Raw genomic sequence first — 23,364 nt, 5'->3', positions numbered from 1 at the left:
TTTAAATAAGGGATTAGGGGCGCCTGGGTGGTTCAGTTGTTAAGCATTTGCCTTCGGCTTAGGTCATGATCTCAGGATCCTGGGATCAAGCCCCATGTCCCGCTCCCAGCTCAGTGGGGAATCTGCTTCTCCCTTTCCCTCTGTCTCTCTCCCTGCTTGTGCTTTCACAGTCTCTGTCTCTGTATCTCTCTCAAATGAATAAAATCTTTGGAAAAAATAAATAAATAAGGAATTACTTAAGGTTTTTTTGTTTTGTTTTTAAGATTTTATTTATTTATTTGACAGAGAGAGATCACAAGCAGGCAGAGAGGCAGGCAGAGAGAGAGAGGGAAGCAGGCTCCCTGTTGAGTAGAGAGCCCGATACGGGGCTCCGGGGCTCGATCCCAGGACTCTGAGATCATGACCTGAGCCGAAGGCAGCGGCTTAACCCACTGAGCCACTCAGGCACCCCAGGAATTACTTAAGGTTTTAAAATTAAATCGCTGTCCCAAGGAGAAATCCACAAAAAGAAACTGTACTTCACAGTAAATTAGGGATAATCAGCATGTGAAAAACCAATTCACAAAGGGCAGAGGTCAGGTACTGGACTTCAACATACCGACCTGACCTTAGACTTGTCTTGTGGACCTTACCGTGGTGTTATCCTAAAATCCGAATTCTAAGCGCAGAGGCTACACACATGCCCTCGAGAACCCCATGAGCTCCCCCGCTCCTCGCTTATTAACTCTGATCCTACGGATGAACAATTATTAAAAAATAAAAGAAGGAGACCATTGAAGTGATACAAACTTTATTTAACACTTGAAGACGTAAACTGCAAAATGGGCGCCTGGGTGGCTCAGTGGGTTAGGGCCTCTGCCTTCAGCTCAGGTCATGATCCCAGGGTCCTGGGATTGAGCCCCGCATCGGGCTCTCTGCTCAGCGGGGAGCCTGCTTCCCCTCTCTCTCTGCCTGCCTCTCTGCCTACTTGTGATCTCTGTCTGTCAAATAAATAAATAAAATCTTTAAAAAAAAAAAAAAGAAGGCGGGAAGCTTTGATAAGATAAAGATTAAAGAACGAGGAAGACAAGATAGAAAATAGTTGATTGGCTGGGGCCATCAGTCAGCCTGGCTTGGGGTGAGTTGGCCCAGCGTTTGGGGATTGGCTAACTGCATCAGCTGTGTTCCTGAGCATTTACAGGGACATAAAAACTGTCTTAGTTTCGGTGTGCTGACGGAGCAGCATGGACAGGAAGGGCTCCATCTTGCACCTAAAAAGTTCTCCCAGTGCAGTCCTTTTTTTTTTTTTTTTTTTTTTAAAGATTTTATCTATTTATGTGAGAGAGAGAGAGAGAGAGTGTGCACTCCCTGGGGGGAGGAACAGAAGAAGAGGGAGAAGCAGATCCCCCACTGAGCCGGGAGCCCAACGCAGGGCTCCATCCCAGGACCCTGAGATCATGAGCCGAAAGCAGAGGCTTAACCCACTGAGCCACCCAGGTGCCCCTTGATGCAGTCTTATTACCCACAGACTCTAAAAGAATTGGTGTTTGTGACTTCTGATCAATTTACATCATTAAATGGTCAATGACTCTGATCTCTCTTAATCTACCAACTATTTAAGTAACAAAATCTACTGAAATGCAACACAATCTAAGTAACTCTAGGCCAGCTAGCTTAAAGTCAGCTGCCTAAAGATAATTCACTTCAAGCCATTTCTAGCCAATGGTTTAGTCAATCTATTGATACATTTACTTACAAAAGAACACTTTAAAAGTCTTACATGTCTCGCTTATCAAGTTTCGCCCAGCTTTGTGGAGATATAATTGAAATACACCATTGTGGGGGCGCCTGGGTGGCTCGGTTGGTTAAGCGACTCCTTTGGCTCAGGTCGTGATCCTGGAGTCCTGGGATCAAGTCCCACATCGGGCTCTCTGCTCAGCGGGGAGCCTGCTTTTCCCGATGACATCTCTCCTCTCATGCTCTCTCTCCCTCTCAAATAAATAAATAAAATCTTTAAAGAAAGAAAGAAAGAAATACACCGTTGTGTAAGCTTAAGGTGTACGACGTGATGATTCAGTAGACGTATATATGTGAAATGATCACAGCAAAGTTAGTTAATCCATCCATCTCACATAATTACCAACTCCTGTGTTTGTAGCGAGAACGTTTTAGGTTTACTCTTGAGTAACTTCGAACAAACCATACAGTGTTGCGAACTATAGTCTGAATGCTTCGCAGTAGACTCTTGGAACTTATTCATCTCATACCTGGAAGCTTGTGCCCTTTGGCCAACATTTCCCCACGTCCCCCAGCTCCTGCCGCTGGCAACCACCATTCTCCTGTTTCTATGAATTCTGTTTTTTTTAGATCCCATATATAAGTGAGATCATACAGCATTTTCTTTTTCTGCTAATTTCACTTAGCATAGTGCCCTCAAGTTCCATCCATGTTGTCGCCAGATGGCAGGATTTCCTTCTTTTTAAGGCTAAATAATTAATAATCCAGTGTATGTGTGTGTGTGTCTGTGTGTATCACATTTTATCTATTCATTCATGAAGGGACACTTAGGTTGTTTCCCTGTCTTGGCTGTTGGGAATAATGCTACAAGAACATGGGGCTACAGATCTCTCTTCCATGTAGTGATTTTATTTCCTTTGGGTATATACCCAGAAGTGGGATTGCCAGATAGTCTGGTAGTTCTATTTTTAATATTTTGAGGAATTTTCATACTGTTTTTCCATAGCCGCTGCACCAAGTTACATTCCACCAACATTGCACAGGGCTCGTTATCACTGGTCTTTTGAATAATAGCCATTTTAACAGGTGCAAGGTGATAGTTCATGGTGGTTTCAATTTTCATTTCTCGGATGATTAACAATGTTGAGCACCTTTTCATGTACCTCTTGGCCATTTGGATGTCTTCTTTAGAAAAATATCTTTTCAGGTCCTTGGCCGTTTTTAAATTGAATCATTTGTGGGCTTGCTATTGAGTTATAGGAGTTCTTTATATATTTTGGAGATTAACCCTTCTCAGATACATGATTTGCGAATATTTCTTTCCCATTCCATAGGTTGCCTTTTCATTTTGTTGATTGTTTCTTTTGTGGCTCCAAAGCCTTTTGGTTTGATGTCAGCCCACTTGTTTATTTTTGCTTTTATTGCTTGTCCTTTGGGTGTCCTATCCAAAAAAATCATTGCCAAGGCCAATGTCAAGAAGCTTTCTCCCAACATTTGTGAAATACAATGATTCCTCCTCATTTGAGAATGTTTATGTTTTTACATGCATGCTTTTTAAATCTTTCACTTAGTTTTGAGTATTTCATGGGGTTTTCAGTCAATTCATTAAGTGTATTTCCATGTTAAATTTTAATTTATGGAGGCACTTAATAGACTAAATGCATTTCATATAGGATATATGAAATTAATTATGGATTTAGGAATCTTTTTTGGTTTTGCCTCCATTTGAATATCCAAGGATTTTTTTCTAGTTCTTTGCAGAAAATCTTTAACAAAGTAAAACAAACAAACAAACAAACAAACAAAAAACATAACAGTCACTAAAATACAAAGACATTTAAAAACACAGTAAAGCCAAAAAGTCATAACAACAACGACAACAAAATCACTTACAAAATCTATTGCAAAATAAATATTTCACATTGGACTAAAATTAAAAGGTCAGGGGCACCTGGGTGGCTCAGTCGGTTAAGCTGTTTCTTTTGGCCCATGTCTTCCTTACACCAGGGTCCTGGAATCAAGCCCCGCATTGGGCTCCTTGCTCCGCGGGGAGCCTGCTTCACCCTCTCCTCCCCACTCATGCTCTCTCATGTTATATCTCTATCTCCCTCTCTCAAGTAAATAAAATTTTTTTTAAAAAATTAAAAGTCAACACGTCACTGTTTGGCTTGATTATTAGTCAGGAGAGCCTTAGGCCAACTGACTGGCTCCTCTCCAAATCTGCTCAGTTAATGACAACATTACTTGTTGGGGCAACTTTTTGGTTGAAAGGCACAGACAGTCCCTCACAACCTCTCCTTTTCCTTTGCAGCCCAGTACATGCTCCATGATCTCAGCTGACATCAACAAAATGGAACTTGGGCGACTCATGGCTCAATGAGGATTTGTGATTATGGAAGCAATGCATGTTAATTACAACAAAAACTCAAAAGCTGGGGCACCAGGGTGGCTCAGGCAGTTAAGCATCTGACTCTTGATTTCATTTCAGGTCATGATCTCAGGGTTGTGAGATCTAGCCCCACGTCAGGGCTTCCCACCCAAGATTCTCCCTCTCTCTCTCCCCCTGCTTGTGTGCTCTTTCTCTCTCTCTCTCAAAAAAAAAAAAAACAAACAAAACAAAAAACACTAAAAAACAACAAAACAAAAAACCTTCAAAAGCTTCCCATCTATGTGACAGAATCTTTACCCAATAAGCTGGTATTCCTATAATTCTTCAGCATGACATTCTGGAAAAAGGTCCCTGACCCTGATCCAAGCAACCCCATTCATCTTTGATGATGTATACAACCCTTCTGGAAGGTCAGTGAATCCTGAAAGAATCCTAGAGTCAGTAGCTCAGAGCTGGACGAGGGCAGTGTATAAGGTTGGGGTTAAATATGCTCCGGTTCTTTTTTTGGCCCCTTGAATTCATTGTTGAATGAAATGAATGAAAACTCACTGACCCAGAAACTTCTCTCGCCTCTTTTTGATTTGTCCTCCTTCTTCTCTTTCTCAAATTCTAAAACCAAAGTGGCAAATGGCAAAGGTGATGTTCTTCCCAGAATAGACAAGCAGGAAAATCACACCTACATAGTTTAATTTAAGGTACATCCGTTGTTGGAAAAACCAAAAAAAAAAAAAAACCAAAAAACAAAAAAAAACCCTCTTTGTCTGTTTTATGGCTCTCCAAAATTCAGTCATTTGCAAGAGGTGCCTGAAATAAATGAAATTAGTCATCGTCCCCAAATGAATGACTTTGTAGATAAATAATCACCATCATTGAAAGGTAAAATTGTTGGAGTCACTACCATTGGAACCCCATCTTTTCCACTTTCCAGCAAAATAGTTTAAAGTTATTTTCCATATGCTTGTTCCCCTTGTCCCTGCCTATGCCTCATCCTTCAAAAAATCTCTTCCATCCTTCTTGCAGTAGCGAAATGACTCTAAGCTCTCCACAAATAACCAACCGGTGTCTGCCCAATCTAGTGGCCTATTTTGGGTCCTCATCCTATTTAAGGTCTTTGCAACTTTTAAAATAATTGTCCACTGGGAACACCATGATCCCAGGGTCCTAGGATTGAGTCCCACATCAGGCTCCTTGCTCAGCGGGGAGCCTGCTTCTCTCTCTGCCTCTGCCTGCCTCACTGCTTGCTTGTGTGCACTCTCTCTCTCTCGGACAAATAAATAAAATATAAAAAAAAAATTATCCACCAGTATTGACTGAAATCTCTCTTGGCTCTCAGGACACCAGCCTTCCTGGACTTCCTCTTGGCAGCTCTTAGGTCCACTTCTTATGCTCCTTGTCTGTTTTCTCTCCTGCCTACTTCTAAAAGGTTTTTCTGGTCCCTGGAGTTGAGGCTTCTATTTGTACAACCTCCACTTACATGTTCTACTGTTTAGAGACTGGTAGAAACCTAGACACGGTCAGGGAGTCCTCTCACCCCCTCATCTTCCATATTCATTTGGGCCACCAAGTTCTGCCCATTTTATCAGAGAAGCCTTTCCTCCTCCTAGTATCTTCCCGTTACTTTCAGGACCAGCGCCTTCGATTAAAGCTTTGCTGATTCTAGCCTGACCTGTCATCATCTGTATTAAACCGGTTTCTCTGCCCTTCAGAACAGCCTCCCCACTATAGTCACAAGATCTGCTGTTCTAAGAAATAGGGCAGATCCTGCCCTTCTTGTAAAGGCATTTTCTCTGCCTAAGAAACGAGTGTAAGCATCACTGGATGGCTTGCAAGGTCTCTGTGATTTATTCTGCAATCACCTGTCAACCAGTTCTCCCACAACATTTTCCCTCCCACCGCGGGTCCTTTCTTAAGACTGCCTAGGGTGCTCCCTGCTCCCGGAATGCCTTTTCTCACCTTCACCGGGGGTTCCTATCCTTCAAGATCCTGGTTCAAACGTCAGCTCACATTTCTTAGCCAAGGAATTTCCTAACACCTCCAGCCAGGTGAGTTACCCCTTCTTGAATTGCCCTTTGGCAATCCATTTGAACGGAAATGACAGCTTAAATTTCTAGAATGCTTGTTAGGTGTGCCAAGTTCTTTACTGTCATCTCACATTTCCTCATTATAAGAGATGCACTAGGAAGGCATTAGCATTTTCATCCTGATTTTTCAGCTGAAGTTTAGCTAGACTAAGGCAGATTAAGGCAAACTGACCATGGTCACAAGTTATAGACAGTCGAGGCTATTTGACTTTTCCACTGTCCGCTGGTTCCCAGATTCCAGCCCGCATCAAAATTACCCATTGGGATTGCAGGAACATGGACTGCCTGCCCACCCCACTCCCGGACTTTTTGATTCAGCAGGTGCAGGAGTGGGGTCCAATAATCTTCATTTCCAAACAATTCCCAGGGGGATGCCTCTGCTGCCAGTCCCGGGACTGCACTTGGAGAACCACTGTTTCACACTTTTGCTCCTGAAAGCGTCTTAGAGAATGCACAGCAGCAGCATCTCCTGGGAGTTTCTTAGAAATGAAGCATCTCGGGCTTCACCCTAAGCCCTACTCAGACTCTGCATTTTTAACGATTCCAAGTGATTCACGAGCCCGTAGTTGGTGTGTATCCATAGCACACTTTTGTACCGAGACAGACTCTAAAGTGGACAAGTAACTGAATTTACAGAGAGCGTCTCTTGGGCAAGACTGAGCCGGGAGCACTTCGGACACCCATCGGAGGTTGGAGACTCCCAGGCCTCGGCGTCCCCCGCTCCGCCTCCAAGTCGCGCCCCGCCCCGCCCCGCCTCTCTCACCGAGCCCAGCCCTTTAATTGGCCATCAGAGTCCTCGGACCGCCCCCCCCGTGCCCCGCCCCGGATTCCGCTCGGCCCCGCCTCCCCGAGGAGGGGGCTGGCGCGGCGCGCGGCGCCCACGCGGCGTGCGGCTCCCACCCACGCAACACGCCCGCCGCTCCCAGGGTCCTCCGGACCATCGAGCCCTCTTCCTAGAGCAGCCCGGGAGGAGACCCCCGGCCGACTCGTCGCTTCCTCCCGTGCCAATTTAACCGGCACCCGGAAGTGCAGACGGCCCCGCAGTTTCTAGAGTCGTCTTGAGAGCTCCTGTCGTTACTGTTCCATTCACGCCACAAACGATGCCTGGACTCCTGGTCTTTGGCAGAGAGATGAAGGAGGCCCCGTCCCCGTCCACATCAAGGACGGCAGGATGGGGGGATAAGCTCTGTACCGCGGGGACCGGATCGAAGGAAGCTGTCCCGGAGCGGTAACGGCCCGGGGCTGGCGGTCGCCCGCCCTGTAGGCGCTCGGGGGTTTGCCGCGTGAGTGGAGAGCATTCCGGCTGGAAGCAAGCTGGTTGCCCGGAAGGCGTCTGGCCGTGCAGGACTGGAGGGTGCCTGGAGAGGAAGTTGGGAAGGTAGGAGGGGATGACCCTGAAGGGCTTCCTGGGCCACCAGCCCAAAAATGGCAGTTTCCTTTCTGCCCACTCTCAGGACCAAATTTGACAAGTGCCTGCTTTTTTGTTTTGTTTTGACTACTACCATCCACAGCCCAAAGAATCCATAGGACTGTGCCTTGAAGGCTGTTTGTTATTTCATTATATTGCCGTGTCCTCGTTTAATGAAACCATTCCCTGGCGCTTTTGTTTACCGCCACAAATAATGCAGGAACGAATGTCTTCATGTCTTGCTTTTCCTTTTTTTTTTTTTTTTTTTTTTTGGTTTGGCTTTTGTTGAATGTTTCCACGGATCACTAGTCAGATAATGGTATATCGTTTTGCTCTTACTCATATTCCCTCACTGCTTTCCAAAAAGTTAATAATGGCAACAGCAATGTCTATTTACGCAATCCTTATAAATTGAGTATTTGCTGGTGGTAGGCTCTGAGCTGGGCTCTAGGAGCATAATATGAACAATTTAATACAGACCCCGTTCTCATGCGGCCTCCACTCTTGTACGAGAGGGTCTCATTCATCAAGTTATCACACAAGCGTATAATTACAAACCGACAAGTAGCATGAAGACTAGTATTACAATCTCAGCCCTGGTGGTAGTTTGCAGGGTTTCATTTTTAGTTTTCCTACTGAACTGCCTTCATTTAAAATTTTCCTGCTGTACTTGAAACAAATGGTTTCACGGGATTGCTTTGCCTTCTAGGTTTTAAATTAACCCGCGTTGTTCCTCCCTGGCTCATCCTGCTGCTTAAGGTAAGTCCTCCGTTCTAAACCAGCAAAAAAAAAAAAAAAAAATACAAATTTAGACCTGAATTGTTTCAAGATGAATAGTTAGAGTGTACTTAAGAACTTGTTCTGTCCTCCCTTTATTCTTTAACAGACTCCCTATATCAAAGTCATTTCAGCTGTTCGAACTAAGTAGGAAAGACGTCTCTTCCCTAACTCACAAGACTATTGTGGGAATTTTAAAAAAAAAAAAATTAAAGGGACTCTGCAAACGTGAAAGGTTTTCGCATGATAATCCCTTGCATTTGCACTGCCCGCTTTACTGCTGTTTATTTCGTGTCTATTCAACAAATACTTACTGGACATTGATCTTGTGTCCGGCGCTGGGGATGCAGGCTCTGCCCTCATGGAACTTACATTGTGATGTGCGCTGGAGCACTGTGGGTCAAGGTGAAAAGAATCGGAGAGTCGCTACCTACCCAGTCCTTCCACTGCACAGCTCCGGTGCCAGAGGAGTGAACATTTACCTTTCCCATCTTTTGACTACTCCTGCCCATGACCCACAGCAGATCTTCCCCCCTTGGACACACGCAGAGGAAGCCTTTACCTAAGTATTAAAAGACTGGACCCCCTCTGCCACTACTGGGGTCACAGCTTCTCTTTAAATTCCCATTTAAAGATCTATATAGTATCCCCTATTCGTATGTACCCCAGTCCCTGCGTGTATGGTTAACAGGTCCTGTTGTCAATCCTCTTGTAAATCAGCGGAGGCCCCAAACCCCTTGGTACCAGTTATGATTTTGTTACAGGCACCGAAAGGTCTCGTAGCCTCGGGTTTCCCAGACACAGACGGGGTGGGGCTCGAGGGGAGGTAGGTTTGGATTGGTCCCCAGTCCTCTTTCTGCTGTTTTTCAGCCCAAGGGCTAACCACCAAGATAGGTCCAAACTCTATTAAGGCAGCCTCGGTGGAGGAAGGCACACGCGGGTCGGGTCACTCGCGAGGACGAACGTGGAACTTGAAGTTGCACTGTGGCTATCCGCCGGTGGGGGCTGAAAGGGGGGCCGTTCGGAGCGTGCGCATTAGTGCCTCAACGTGCGCGCGGGCGGCGCGGGGCGCTACCGGCAGCGGGGGGGCGGGTTCGGCATCAGCTGTGTGAGGTGATTGGCTCCGCGACGGGGAGGGGGCCGGTTTCCGCCGGACGACGGAAGCGGCTCTCCAGCTCTGCCAGTAGGCCATGGAGACGGTGGCACTGTAGCGAGCTAGGTGTGAAGATTGCAGGGGCGGCGGCCATGGAGGCCGTACTGAACGACCTGGTGTCTGTGGATGACTTGCTGGTGAGGCCTGGCCTCGAGGGAGGGAAAGGAGACATTCGACGGGCGGGTCCCGAGGAGCGTCCGGTTGGGGCCAGACCCTCTACCCAGCATCAGTTTTGCCTAGGGAAGCCGAACTACGGCTCCCGGCATCCTCTGCAGCGTCCGGCCCCTGCCCAGAGGCTCTACTTTGTCCAGTAGCCTAATGGGAGTTGTAGTTTTCTGCGCCGACACGCCCCAGACTCGGGGCCTGCGGTCTGGCGTTGAAAGACTGACAGGTGCTGGGTGCGTGGAGGAGTTAGGAGGTCAGGGTGCGGACACTTTCTGTTCCTTCAGTGTGTGTGGGGGGGAATATAGCAACTACCATGAAGTTTCTTATATTACTCACTGAATGCAGCACGGTGCTAATTGCATTGCAGGCCATATCTCAGTCTTTGTAGCTCTGTGGGCTAGTGTGGGCACTGTTTTTACTCCCAATTTGCAGTTAAGAAAAGGTCCAGGCCCAACAGGGTGGGGCTGGTTGGGGGAAGCAGCTGCGTGGGTTGTTGAGAAGTTCTGACAGCGTGTTTACTGTTTAGCCTCTGGGGTCAGCTGCTTCGGGAGCGGTGCCTGGAGCCGCCACCAGGTGGCATCTCCGCTCGGCACCACTAGGGGGAGGGAAGCGGACGGGGTTACTGTCCAAGGAGACAGCCCGTCGCTAAGCAGCAGAATCGCAGGGTCTGGGTCCCAGGGATGAAGCTAGAGGAACCTGGGATGCCAGATGCCAAGACCCGCCAGGAAAATGAGGCAGAGATGGGGTGTAACTAGGAATTAACCCGTAGGCCCTGGTAGAGAACAGTGTGCCCCTTCATTTCTAAATGACTCCTCTCCTCTCCTTGGCAGAAGTTTGAAAAGAAATTTCAGTCTGAGAAGGCAGCAGGCTCTGTGTCCAAGAGCACGCAGTTTGAGTATGCCTGGTGCCTGGTGCGAAGCAAGTACAACGATGACATCCGTAAAGGCATCGCACTGCTGGAGGGTGAGTTTCTTTTTTTTTTTTTTTTAAGATTTTATTTATTTGACAGAGAGAGATTACAAGTAGGCAGAGAGAGAGAGAGAGAGAGAGGGAAGCAGGCTCCCTGCCGAGCAGAGAGCCCGATGCGGGACTCGATCCCAGGACCCTGAGATCATGACCTGAGCCGAAGGCAGCGGCTTAACCCACTGAGCCACCCAGGCGCCCAAGGGTGAGTTTCTAGGCTACCCCACCCTCCCCTTCCCAGCTGCTGCCATGGCCTCGTTCACTCCCTCCATCTCCAGTGCTGGGATTTCTCTTTTTAAAAAAAAAAATATTATTTATTTATTTATTTGACAGAGAGACAGACGGAGATCACAAGCAGGCAGAGAGGCAGGCAGAGAGAGAGGGAGAAGCAGGTTCCCCACGGAGCAGAGAGCCCGATGTGGGGCTCGATCCCAGGACCCCGAGATCATGACCCAAGCCGAAAGCAGAGGCTTAACCCGCTGAGCCACCCAGGTGCCCCAGGATTCTTTCTCGACATGGCAATTATTTTCCTGTAAACACCTGCAACAAAGGGCTGCCCCTTCACCTGGCTTCTCCCAGTGTGCTTTTGGCTAATTACCACCTCATCCTTGTTTTGCCAGCGTATGTCAGTCCCGCTGGCCTCTGGCGATCTGGTAGCCTGACCGGGAGAGTGACTTAGTCTGAGGTCACACAGCTCGTGAATTAGCGGCTGAGTGAGGACTGGAAGCTCCTGTCTTGCTCTTTGGCCTCACCATGTTGCTTATTCAGCAGCTCTTGAAAAGCTTCCATGAGGGCGGTGTGGAAGAAGTGCGGAAGACGGGCCCCGGATCCTGGGGGCAGATGGGACTGTTTTCACTGGAATCCTATTTCCTGTTGGTTTTGGATGGGTCACCGTTTGTCAGAGGCCATAATACCTGACTTTTAAATTCCTCTGTTCCCTCTACCCCCTTTTCTTGGCCAGGTAATCATGTGCAGGCAAACAGCGTGCTAGCAAAGGATGGCCATTGTCAGTCGATAAAAATAAGAATCTTTTCTAATGCAAATAACCTCACCCTGCATTTGCCCGTTTGGCTCTTTCAGATTTTTCAGCTTCCCTCTGCAGCTCGGCGCAGCTGTAGATGGGGTCTCTAAGCGTTGCCAGTTCCAGTGGAGGAGACTGAACAGACACGTGGGGAGATTTATAAACACCTGCGAAACTATTTAGCCACAAATTCTACTGCATAGTGTACAGCTCAGCACATAGGCCCCTGGGAAGTCACTAAATTGAGAAAGAATCGGGTGGGGGCGCCTGGGTGGCTCAGTGGGTTAAAGCCTCTGCCTTCGGCTCAGGTCATGATCTCAGGGTCCTGGGATCAAGCCCTTCATCAGGGGGTCTCTGCTCAGCAGGGAGCCTGCTTCCCCCTCTCTGCCTGCCTCTCTGCGTACTTGTGATCTCTGTCTGTCAAATGAATAAATAAATCTAAAAAAAAAAAAAAATCAGGTTAAGTCATTTAAGAAGATGGGTTTCGAGCTGATCTTTTATTTAAAGGGGGAGGGTGGGCAGACTTCCTCGAACACTAGTCTGGGCCGCGGACGGCTGCAGTGAGAACGCACAGCAGGGACCAGCGGTGAGGAGAGCGGTCTTTGGCTTCTCCGGCGCCTCGGTTTCCCCTCGGTTCCCTTGGATGAGCCCGAGCAGACGGCAGCATTGAGACCAGGGTGCACAGCAGCGGCCGGGTGTCTGGCAGCCTGCGCCCGTACCGCCCCCGAGGTCTGACTGGGACGCCGGGAGGGACCGGAGCTGAAACAGAAGCGCAGGACGGTGCCTTCCAGCCAGGACCAGACAGGGATTCGGAGAGTGGAAGGGGTGTCTGGGACACCAGCGCTAGAGAAGGAGAGACGCGGTGTTCACCCTTCTGCCTCCGCCCTCTGCAGAGCTGCTGCCCAAAGGGAGTAAAGAGGAACAGCGGGATTATGTCTTCTACCTGGCCGTGGGCAACTACCGGCTCAAGGTAAGGCGGAGCGTGCCTTCTCCCACGGCACCCTGCCGGGGTGGGCTGCAGCGCCAGCTCGCTGCTCCTCCGGGGGCCCTCCAGAGCCCTGGCCGCCAGGAAGGCTGAGGAGGGCTGTGCGGGGGTGGGGGGTACAGAGGTGCAGGGTGAAAGTCGGCTGGCGGAAGGCAAGAGACAGATTCCAGCTGCTGAGGTCGTGGGGAGCAAGGTGACCTCAGGTTGGGGTGCAGCCCCAAGCCTCGGGTTGTTATCTCCCCCAGCTTATCACCCCCACACAGTTGGGGTTGTTTGTGGACTCTACTCCGCTGGGTGGGGCTGGAGTCGGGGAGGAGGTGGAGGGAGGAGCCCCGGGGGCCGGTGAAGGGAAGGCCCCTCTGATGAGCAGGAGAAGCGATAGATGCTGAGGCGGGGGCGTGCGTGGTGTGTTTTCCCCGAGAGCAGGAATACGAGAAGGCGTTGAAGTACGTGCGGGGGCTGCTGCAGACGGAGCCCCAGAACAACCAGGCCAAGGAACTGGAACGGCTCATTGACAAGGCCATGAAGAAAGGTGAACCCTTCCCCTCTGCCCTCCCCCGCCCACTCCCCTTGCTCGCGGGCCCCCTCGTGCCTCTTCCTTCCCCAGGCCTGGGCTCTCTGGTCTCCCTTTGAATGACGCCCTCCTCTCCAGGCAGCTGCTCAGTGCCTCACAGGCCCTTCTCCAAGCCCGAGGCCCTCACCTCATGACTCCGGGGGAGGAGGCACGTCTGTTGAGGCGCATCGGGCGGGGAGAAAGAAGGTGCTGGGCAGCGTCCCTGGGGGGGCCGGGCTCCTGACAGTCCCCCTTTTCCCTTCCGCAGATGGCCTAGTGGGCATGGCCATTGTTGGAGGCATGGCCCTGGGCGTGGCAGGCCTGGCTGGACTCATCGGACTTGCCGTGTCCAAGTCCAAATCCTGAATGAAACCGCGCCTCTGCCCGAGGATAGTGGGAGCCTGTGGAGGACACTCGGAGAGGGGGGGACCCGTCCGTCCTGGCTGTCCCGGTCCTCTGCGCCCCATCACCGCCCTCTGGCGCTCAGCCTCCTTCCCCAGAGATGTGTCCGGTAGCCCCAAACCATGTGCTCCAGGAGGAGTGTGAATAAAACAGCCTTGGCTTGGGAACTGCTGTGTCCGTGGTGAGGAAGGGGTGGGCTCTTTTGGGCCCAAAGGTGGTGGTCATGCGCCGTCCTTTCCTGCTCACTTTCCTACTCCTGTGCCCCACGGCTGGTGTGGGGTGCGCCGGGGTGCGCCGCGGGGTGCGCCTTTGTCCGCCGAGCTGCCCAGACCCCACGCCCTTCCTTCCTCCCCCACCCCCAAAGCAGTTCGGGCACAGGGGACGGGGGCGAGGCCTTTGCGTGGCGTAAGAGTCCTGGGAGAAATCTGACTAGAGACGGGAAGGGCAGAGCTGGGGGGGACAGGCCAGGATTTATGTCTCCGGTCTCCTCTGACCCGCACAGCTGCGTCGCAGCACGTGGAGTTTTCCACACCAGGGCCCCCCCCATTCAGTTTCCTCCGAAACCTCCGCCCTTCCCTCTCTTTGTCCTCCTGCCTTCCCCACTCCCCATCCTCCTCGGGGGATGGGCCGCTGCCCAGGGGCAGGCCTGGGGGTTTGGCACGGAGTCTGTCAGAGTTCTTGAGAGAAGGTACAAACTCAGGACATCCCGACTGTCGGCTCAGAGACGGAAGGTCGGAGCCCAGTCCCCACCCAGCCGGCTTTGCCCCACACCCGCCCGGTGCCAGGCTCAGCCCGGGCCTGTCTTGCTTCACTGCATACCTCTCGTTCCGCAGCCCAGCCAGCCTGGTTGGGGGGGACTGGGGAGGCGGCAGCTGAGGGGAGCACACGGGAACCTGATACCGTGAGGGGGGCAGAGGGGGACCCACTCTGGCTCAGCCATGTCCCGGGTGACTGCCTGGGGGTAGCATCCGGCCCCTGGCCCCCGGAGACTGGGCCCCTGTGGCGTTTGCAGGAGGAGAACCCGAGCTGTCCTGGCCACAGCCTCGGGGCAGGAAATGCGCTAGGACAGGTGCTCAGCGTTGGTGTGGAGTGGGGACCCGGAGGTTTCTAATCCGTCATAATTAATAGAGCTGGTGACAGTTCTGATAACTGAGCTGCTTAGATTAGCGACGGGATCACTTTCTGGGCCTGCGATTTATCCCCCTCGACGGCCCTTGGCAGCAAGATCAAGCTTGGTGCCGAGAGGCAGAAGATCAGCCCAACAAGAGGGGAGGTTTAAGTTCAGGAAGTTGAAGTTTGGAGGAAGGCAGCCCCCTGGTGGCCTCACCCCAGCCTGGGGGGGGTACCAAGGAGGGAGCAGTTCACACTTTCGGGGAGCTTCTGATCTGGGGTCACAGGTGAGGAAGCTAGTTCTGGTTCACAGAAGCAGAAGCAAGCTCGCAGGGCTCTGGGAGACGCTGGGTCTGGTTTGAGTCTGGGTTGGCTGGACTCCAGAGCGCTGGGTACGGTGCCTATGCCCTGTTCCCTTATGCAGCCTTAACCTACCTTGGAAAGATGGGGCCCAAACATTAGGTCTTTTGCGTCTCCTAAATTGTTCTCACCAACATCCAGGAGAGTGGTTCTGTGCCGCGGATTCTGCCACACCGAAGGTACGTCTGGGAGCACGCACGGTCTCTCGGTCACCTCTGTCACGTCCCTCTCTGCCCATTCTCTGGCCCCCCGATGAAGGCTGAGTCAGAGACACTTCCCCTTGGCTCCCACCGCCTCCGGGGGGGGGGGGGGGGCTCCTTGACCGTATCCGTTTGTTCAGTCACTCCCATAAGTCCTCTCCGCCCCCCTCCTGGGGCGGGGAGCCCGGAGGCTGGGGGAGGGGGTGGACTTTTGGCCTGTTTCTTTTATTCCCTCCATCTCTTCGTCAACAGCTGCCTGGTGCTGGAGGCTCATTCCTCTGCCCAGACCTTCCAGGAAGCAGAGAACCCGGAGAGAGGGCCGGGGCGGAAACCGGGAGACAGAGCCGAGGCCCAGACCGCAGCTGACCTCCCTTTCTCGCGCCGCAGCCTGCCTTAGCACCCCACCTTAGCCGAAGCCCCTCAAGGTCTCGCGGGGCTCAGCCCCTCCCCTTCTCTGGGGCCCCCAGCGCCCCTCGGGGCCCTGCGTCCCACCATGTCGCTGGCTGTGGAGACCTTCGGCTTCTTCATGGGAGCCCTGGGGCTGCTGATGCTGGGGGTGACCCTGTCCCACAGCTCCTGGCGCGTGTCCACCGTGCACGGGAGCGTCATCACCACCAACACCATCTTCGAGAACCTCTGGTTCAGCTGTGCCACGGACTCCATGGGCGTCTACAACTGCCGCGAGTTTCCGTCGTTGCTGGCCCTCTCCGGTATGCGCTGGGGACAGCGCCAGGGGGCAGACGCTGGCGGGAGGCTGGAGGAGGGAGAGGCCCCCGGGGACGGTGGGCGCTGCCCGTGGTCGGGCCTCCGGCACCAGACCGTAAAGGGGGTCTGGATCGGGCTCAGCGGGCTGTGGGGGGGCAGCGTCTGGAAGTGCGGGAGAGACTTCGTCCCACGTGTCCCCCGGCCCTGACGGGACACTCCTAGTGGTTACAGGAGCAGCAGGATCCACCTGCCGGGCTCGGTTTACCACCTGCGTGCCCCAGGCAGGTCAGAACGGGAGCTTCGTCGGTCCCGTCTGTAGGACCCTCGTCCTCACAGCACGGGCTTATGGATGCTCCCGGGTCGGGATCAAGCACACCGAGCGTTAGCGGGAGACGTCAGCGTGTGTACGCACGCAGCCAGTTTCTGCCTCTTAGCTCTGGTGTGGGAGCGCTGGGATCTGCGGGGTGAAGAGGATGCCCCATCTTGGGTTCTTGGGGTTGAGACACATAAGACCTTCAGGGTCCCACTGGGCCACTAGTCCCACTGCCTTGGCGAGTTCTAAAGGGCCCTTTGAAAGGGAGCCTCCTGCCCCTCCCGAGCGTCCGCTGGAAGCAGGTCGGGGGGTGTGCGTGCATGTGTGTGCTCCGCGGTCCCGGGCAGTGTGTTTTTTGAAGTTCTTGGTGGCTTGGAGTCTCCCGCTCTTTTGGCCCAGAAGGTTCTCCCTGGTGGCTGTCGCTCCTTCTTGCTTCCTGTTCACCCTATGAGTAGCTCCCCAGAGCCCCCCCAGGGGAGTCTCCCGTCAGTTGGCCCCAAGCCAGAGACCAAGAGTAGGGGACCAGGTACCCTATTCGGTGTCGCTCCCACGCCTTCCTTGGAGCCATCTCGCTCTTTCGGGTCCCCTGCTGCGGGTGCGGGGTAGGGGATGGAACCAAAGCCAGCGCTGGGTGTGGAACGTGGCTCCTCAAAATCCCCCAGGAATGCCAGAGATGCTCTGAGGAGTTAGGGTATCTGGGTGGGTCTCTGTGTCCCCACTATGTCCAGAATCTTCTGAGACAGCAGCGGGGGCCTCATGCCTTCACTCTCTCCAGGGCTTTCTGTGTGCAAGCAAGTGCCCCCCACCCGCCCCGCCCCAAGCTCCGTATAAAAGCTGTGTTCTCTGGGCCAGAAGCTCAGAGTGCTTGGGGGGCCTGAAGGAATGCTGGAGGCAGCCTGCTCGGCAGCCGCGGCCACTGCCCCCGCACCCACCCCAACCACACCTGTGGCTTGGGCGGGGGCCTTGGCTGTGAGCTCGTCCACCCAAGCAGGGCCCCACATGGATCTGCTGACGGAGGGGCACGAGCATGCCGGCGGGGAAGGGCAGGGGAGCTCTGCCTGGCATCGCGCGTCGCCTGGCTCTGCCGCCTCTTAGTGGCCTCATTGTACCAAAGCCGGGAAGCCCCAGGGACAAGTGTGAACCGGCCCAGAGTCCCACAGGTGGTAAGGGGGCTGGAACCCAGGCCGGTGAGTCCCTCTGAGGCCATTCTGGTCCCCAGGGGGTTCCTGACTATCATTTAATCCCGTCCAGCCCGCGCTGCCTCGGGACCCATCGGTAATCTCCCCCTTGACCCCCAGGGCCACCTGGGAAGCCTGGGCCGGTTCAGTCCCAGGTAGGGGCGTGTGGATGAACATGGGTGCGTAGAGGATTCGGGGTACGGGAGAGGGTGGGAACTCCCGAGGGAGTAGCCGCGAGCGAGAACTTTGGTCCTCCTCCTGCCCGCCAACCCCGGGCCACTCCGCACGCTCCTGGCAGAGGCCCAGCTTTTCCTTCAGCACCAATGGCACTGCCCCACCCGGGAAAGGGGAGCAAGGTCCGTGGAGCGCTTGGCAACTATCAAAGACAGAGTAGGGGGATGGGGACCCGGAAGGAAAGTGGCCATTTCCTTCAGCTTTGAAGAAGGGGAAACCGAGGCACCCAACATCCCTGAGCTAGATGGGCTGGGCTGGGTCCTGCGCCCGGGTATCCCACTTTCCCGGGGAGAAACTGCCCTTGTCCAGCGACTGTGGGCCACTGCTGCCCCCTGCCGGTCGCTTCAGGAGAACGCTCAGTTCGGGCTGACTCGGGCTGTGCCAGGCACCCGGTGGGACCTAGAGAGAAGCCGCTGCAGCGTAGAGGGAATAGTCAGTGCGATTTCTGTAACTCACAACAGGGCATGGTGCGGACCTGACAGGCCAGAGGTTCTCAACTGGGGTGGTTTTGTCCCTCAGGGATCCTTCGATAGCGTCTAGACCTGTTGATTGTCCCTCTTGGGACGGACTGGTAGTGACATCTAATGACTAAAGGCGAGGGATGCTGCTGGACATCCCAAGGGCACAGAACGCCCCCCACCCCCAGAACAGAGGGCCAACGTGTCGGTAGTGTCAAGGAACAAGCCTGTCAGGGGGTGGGGAGCAGAGGCCGGGACTCCTGGGGACCGAGGTAAGCTCCTGGGAAGGAGCCCGTGGGACCCCTTCAGCTGAACAGGGCCTGATGGGGAAGGAGAGGACTTGAGGGCCCTTATGGGCTGAGACCCGAGCAGGGGCTGGCTCGGTCGTGGAGGGGCAAGGGGCCAGCTGAGGGACCCATGGCTGCGCCCCACCTCCCCAGGGTACATCCAGGCCTGCCGGGCGCTCATGATCACCGCCATCTTCCTGGGCTTCCTGGGCCTCTTCCTAGGCATAGTGGGGCTGCGCTGCGTAAACATTGGGAGTATGGAGCTCTCCAGGAAGGCCAAGCTGGCGGCCACTGCAGGGGCCCTACACATACTGGCTGGTAATTGGGGGAAGGGGACGGGTGTGCCCTGCGTCGTGGAGGGGGGTTGTGGTGGCAGTGCACCCGGGGTTCCCTGTCTTCTCCGGCTCACCCGGAGAAAAGGGTCTCCCCTTTCCCATCACACTGACCCCTGCCCTCCCTGCTCAGCTCTACCCTCTCCCCCTGCCCACCCAGCCTCACTCCTGCTGTCCCCGTCCCTCAGTTACAAATCCGCCCATCAGCAGTGTTTCTTGAGGCCCCACTAGGAGCCTCAAGAGGCATGAGTGAGGGATGAGAGAGACCCCAAGGTGAGTGACCTTACAGCCCGGCCGGGAAGACCAGCCAGGGCAGACTCACCGCACCTGTGGAGTAGGCTGGGTCTCGCCCTCTTCTCCAGCTGCGGAAACAGGCTCAGAAAACTCTGGTGACCAACTGGAGGAGCCCCCAGAGAGGGGTGAGGCTGGGCCTGTAGTCCAGGGTCTCACTGGCCTCGGGCCTTCACTGCACTAGTGGTAAAGGCGTGTCATGGGCTCTGGGGGCTTCGGAAGGCAGGAGGAAGGGGCTTCAGGGCAGCTGTGCAGGACCACTGCTGGGGCGGCTGCATTTCCCAGGATGGGTCGGATTTGGACGGCAGATTCCCAGTGAGGTGACTAGGTGATCAAGATGTGGGGCAGAGCCAGGTAAAGAAGGGGCCAAGGGCAGAGTGTGGGAGACTAGACATGAAAGCGGGGCTGTGCTTGGGGACCCTAGGAGACAGGTCAGGAGCTAGGGAGGGAGTGAAACTTGCCACCCCCTCCGCCAGGCCTCGGGCTCGAGCGCGGCCCTCTTCTCCCTCCGCAGGTCTCTGTGGGATGGTGGCCATCTCCTGGTACGCCTTCAACATCACCCAGGAATTCTTTGACCCCTTGTATCCTGGGACCAAGTGAGTGTGGGAGCCCCACCCTGGGGGGCTGCGGGTGGGCCTCAGCCGGCCAGAGCTAGCGCTGCCCCGCACCTCTCCTCTCCCCAGGTACGAGCTGGGCCCCGCCCTCTACCTGGGCTGGAGCGCCTCCCTGCTCGCCATCCTGGGGGGCTTCTGCCTTGGCTCTGGCTGCTGCCGCGCTCCCGACGCGGACCAGGCCCCCAGGTAAGGGCGGTTGCGTGCGTCGGCGGGGCAGGAGGGATGGAGGGGTGCTCCTCCACTGACCTAGGCCCCTCTGAACCAGGCTCCCCTACAAGGCCTCCGTAATGCGGTCCCCTGTCCTCACTGGCGGCCTGCGCCCCGCGGCCTCGGACGAAGGGGACAGCACCTTTGGCAAATACGGGAAGAACGCCTACGTGTAGGACGCCGATGGACCCCATTCCCCTCCCAATGCCCCAGCGGAGAAAGGCCTCCTGAACCTCGGGCGGCAGGCCGTGCTCCCACTCCACCCCATGGCCAGAAGCCACGCCCAGCTCTGACCGCTCCTCTGGCCCCGCCTCCCACCCCGGCCACGCCTCCTCCATCCGGCCGGGAACCTGCCTCCTTAGAACTCACCGCGGACTCCTGGGGCAGGACCTGGGTCTGGGCGCTGGTTGGCTAAGGGGGTGGAGGCGTCCCCTACCGTTTGTATTGTGTATAAATACATGAATGAATAAATTTGTACTGTGAACTGTTCAGGGATGAAGTGGCTGTCCAAGCGACGGGTGGCTGGGGTGGCCCCCAGAGCCGTCTCAGTTCTCGGACCCAAGGGACACTTGTCCCTCTTTATCACCTTTGGACTGTCTCATCCGAAAAGGAGAGGAGGGGTTGCAAATAATTTCACGCGTGTGGCACGCATGAGTCCTCAAGGCGTGGACAGGGGAAGACCCACCTCTAGGAAACTGAAAGGGGCGCGGGGATCCCCCTGGCCAGCCAGAGCTAAGCCGCTCTTGACTCTCGACCTTTCTCCAGGAGACAGCTGACCTGAGCAGAGTTCCTTTAGCGGTGCCTGGGTGGACCTCACAGATCAATGGCCCTTTGAAGTTGTCAAATCAACCAGATCTCCTGCAGGCCTGGGGCCTAGAGTTTTCTGGGGGAAAGTTTCAACGATTTCCAGAAAAGGCTCTCAAGGGCTCTTCCCAGAGGCTTGCACCTCGGTGGTGTGTGTGTGTGTGACTTGACGGTGTCCAACTCAGACACGGCAGTGGGTCATGGGCTGGCCTGGACCAGGGCTGGGGAGAGACAGGAAAATAAGGCCACAAGAGAGAAGCCTGGCATCCAATGCAAGGCGGGGGTCAAGGGCCCTAGCCCGGTACCTGTCCTCGGCCGCGGGGGCCCCTGACCACCAGTCACTGGGGTGCCCTGGGTTCTGATCTCGCCCTTGAACTTTCTCTTTCATCCTATTTATTCCCCTGCACTGCTGGTCCCCTGCGATGTAGAGCCCCCCCCCCCCGCGCCCCGCCATGTGCATCCTAACCGGGCCCTCTCTCCGCAGCCTCCGAAGTGCGCGCACCCCCGTGCGTCTTCCCCAGGCTGGCGAATTCGCTGACTTCATCACTCCCCCAGCCAGTTCCCGGGACTGCTGTGACCAGCACAGTCGACCCCTGAGTCACACACAGCTTGACACTGTCAGTCACCTCGGGCTCTCCCTTCACTTCCCCTCTGCCACCTCCCCCAGATCCCATGGATTCCCCCTCCTCAGTGGTTCTCACATCCACTTACTGGCTCCCTTTGCTGCCTTTGCTGGGTCAGACCCTCATCCTAGGATTCCCCTGGTGGAGTTTCTCATCTGGCTAATTCTCTCCCCCTTCCCCCCCTTCCTCCGTGGAGCGCCAAGCATTGTGCTGCCTTAGCAGCTCCCTAGCGCCTGGGGTGGGGGGGATAAAGCCCAAGACCATTAAGGCCCCACACACTGCCGGGCCCTAGCCCACCTTTCTGTGTGGGGTCCCTACTCCTTGGTACAGCGGCGCTCTCCTAGCGAACTGGATGGCTCACTGGCCTTGCGGTTTCCTATGGGTCTACGCAGAAGCACAGGTGCCTTTTCAGCTGTTAAGGGGGTTCCTGGTCAAGAAGTTTGCAGAAGTCTGTATACCCTCTTGCCTCCCAATTCTCTGCTTCCAGAAAATTTGTGGCTGTCCCACTGGTGGAGCCAGTTACATGGCCAAGTCGAGAGTCCGTGTGTAAGGGACTGCACGAGCGCGTGGGTGCCGGCGTCATGATGTACCCGTCTGCTGTGCCAAGGACAGACCCACAGGGTTGGCTTTATTAGCAAACCGGGAGTGGGTTTCTCTCAAAAATGAGAACCTACACCTCACGAAGGTTCTTACAACTCTGAGGCGCCTCGGGGAGGCTGGTATCCTGCGTGGGTGCCCCCCCCCCCCAGTAAAGGACAAAAGCTAAGTGCATCTCCTGACATCCCCGGGGACATTTCCAACCCAATCTTCCACCCCGTCCCCCGCCCCACAGCTTCTACCTCCTTTCCAGAGCCCAGCCTGCCTCTTCTCAGCGCTTCCCGCTCTCAGGAAGGCTCACGTGAGCCAGCTCCAGCACTTGCGCATCTAAGTACGTGCCCTGAACACTGGCACTGGGTGAAGTTTTGGTATCGTCTGTCCCTCCTGCATAGTCACGTGGCTATTAGGAGCTACCGACAGACTGACCCTTTTAAACAATACTTTTCTTTTTTGCTACAAGTAGTGTGGTGCCAAGACATGGCTTCCCGCCCTCGAGCTAGGAGCGGAGCGAAGTGTAGACGGCTGGTTGCCGCGTGGTGGGCAAGGTGTGAGGGCCACGGCGAGGAATGTCCGGTCTGTGGAACGGGCTGGACAGTAAACTGCTGGAGGTCTTGGTAATCATGTGCACGTCTATCACTGACAGAAGTCTCCAGATGCCAGGCCCTGGGCTGGGCAGGCCGTCCTGTTTAATCCTCCCACTACCAGGCTGTTAAGAGAGGGGGACCTGTGACTTGGCTGAGCCACACAGTTGGGAAACAGTAGGACCAGGATTTGTCCAAGACTGAAGACACAGCTGGCCTGCTTCCTGGAATTTTGGCCTTTCCCAACCAATTCATGTTAACTGAATTCAACTCTCACAGAGGCCTGTAGGAGTGAGCCCCCGGGCTCTAGCATTAATGTCTCCCACCCTTTGTGCGCCCAGGAGGGGGCACTGGACACGGGGCACTGGACACGGGGACGACCCTCTACAAGCTTTGGGCACCCTGATTTCCCGGAGACCGGGGTGTCTCCCAAAGTAGAGACTGATCTCCCCAGCATGTAGGAAGCTGGCGAGAATTGTTCCAGGCCTTTCCTTGGGGGAGTGTGGGTTTAAGTGGGGGTCCAGAGACCCTTCCTAGATACAGAACGTCCTCCTGGAGCCCCCTGGCATCAGAGCTATGCGGAGCCCTTGGGTCTGGCTCTGTCCTATCAGTCCCCTGGGAAGGCTAAGTGTGTCACTGAGGAGACAAATCTTACACCAGGCAGAATTACACCAGGCAGAATCTATGTGATTCTTTTCGTAATAGCGAAATATGGAACAATGCCAGTGAATTTAGGAACTAAGCCAAGGAGACCGTGTTCTGAAAGCAAGTCCGATGCAGGTGATCACACCGAGGTGACGAGGCGTTTCTCAGCCAAGACAGAGTCTTTCATTCCCCCCTCCCCTTTCTCCCTTCTT

At 54.4% G+C, this 23,364-nt stretch overlaps 2 protein-coding genes and 1 long non-coding RNA gene across 4 annotated transcripts; 2 read left to right on the top strand and 1 right to left on the bottom strand.

Moving 5' to 3' along the window:
- Nucleotides 1-9,502: 9,502 nt before the first annotated feature.
- FIS1 (fission, mitochondrial 1) lies at nucleotides 9,503-13,780 on the top strand. The gene is made up of 5 exons (XM_059153909.1): nucleotides 9,503-9,661; nucleotides 10,520-10,652; nucleotides 12,567-12,643; nucleotides 13,085-13,190; nucleotides 13,480-13,780. The coding sequence occupies exons 1-5, from the start codon at nucleotides 9,617-9,619 to the stop codon at nucleotides 13,575-13,577; spliced, it is 459 nt and encodes a 152-aa protein (XP_059009892.1). The 5' UTR covers nucleotides 9,503-9,616; the 3' UTR covers nucleotides 13,578-13,780.
- LOC131819151 (uncharacterized) lies at nucleotides 12,152-15,536 on the bottom strand. The gene is made up of 2 exons (XR_009349074.1): nucleotides 15,215-15,536; nucleotides 12,152-12,516 (listed from the first exon to the last, which is right to left on the bottom strand). It is a non-coding gene; the product is annotated as an uncharacterized LOC131819151 (long non-coding RNA).
- Nucleotides 15,537-15,776: 240 nt separating this feature from the next.
- On the top strand, nucleotides 15,777-20,391 carry CLDN15 (claudin 15). Of its 2 annotated transcripts, none has more exons than XM_059153907.1 (5): nucleotides 15,777-15,993; nucleotides 18,681-18,776; nucleotides 19,596-19,677; nucleotides 19,765-19,881; nucleotides 19,961-20,391. In XM_059153907.1, the coding sequence occupies exons 1-5, from the start codon at nucleotides 15,777-15,779 to the stop codon at nucleotides 20,076-20,078; spliced, it is 630 nt and encodes a 209-aa protein (XP_059009890.1). In that variant the 3' UTR covers nucleotides 20,079-20,391. The 2 variants fall into 2 exon arrangements, with proteins under 2 accessions (XP_059009890.1, XP_059009889.1); XM_059153906.1 differs by having other exon boundaries at nucleotides 18,612-18,776.
- Nucleotides 20,392-23,364: the final 2,973 nt, after the last annotated feature.

Source organism: Mustela lutreola, chromosome 17 (genome assembly GCF_030435805.1).
Source record: "Mustela lutreola isolate mMusLut2 chromosome 17, mMusLut2.pri, whole genome shotgun sequence".
In the NCBI taxonomy this organism is placed as follows: Eukaryota; Metazoa; Chordata; class Mammalia; order Carnivora; family Mustelidae; genus Mustela; species Mustela lutreola.
The sequence above is the reverse complement of the archived record's forward strand: the minus strand, read 5'-3'. Positions and strand labels throughout refer to the sequence as shown.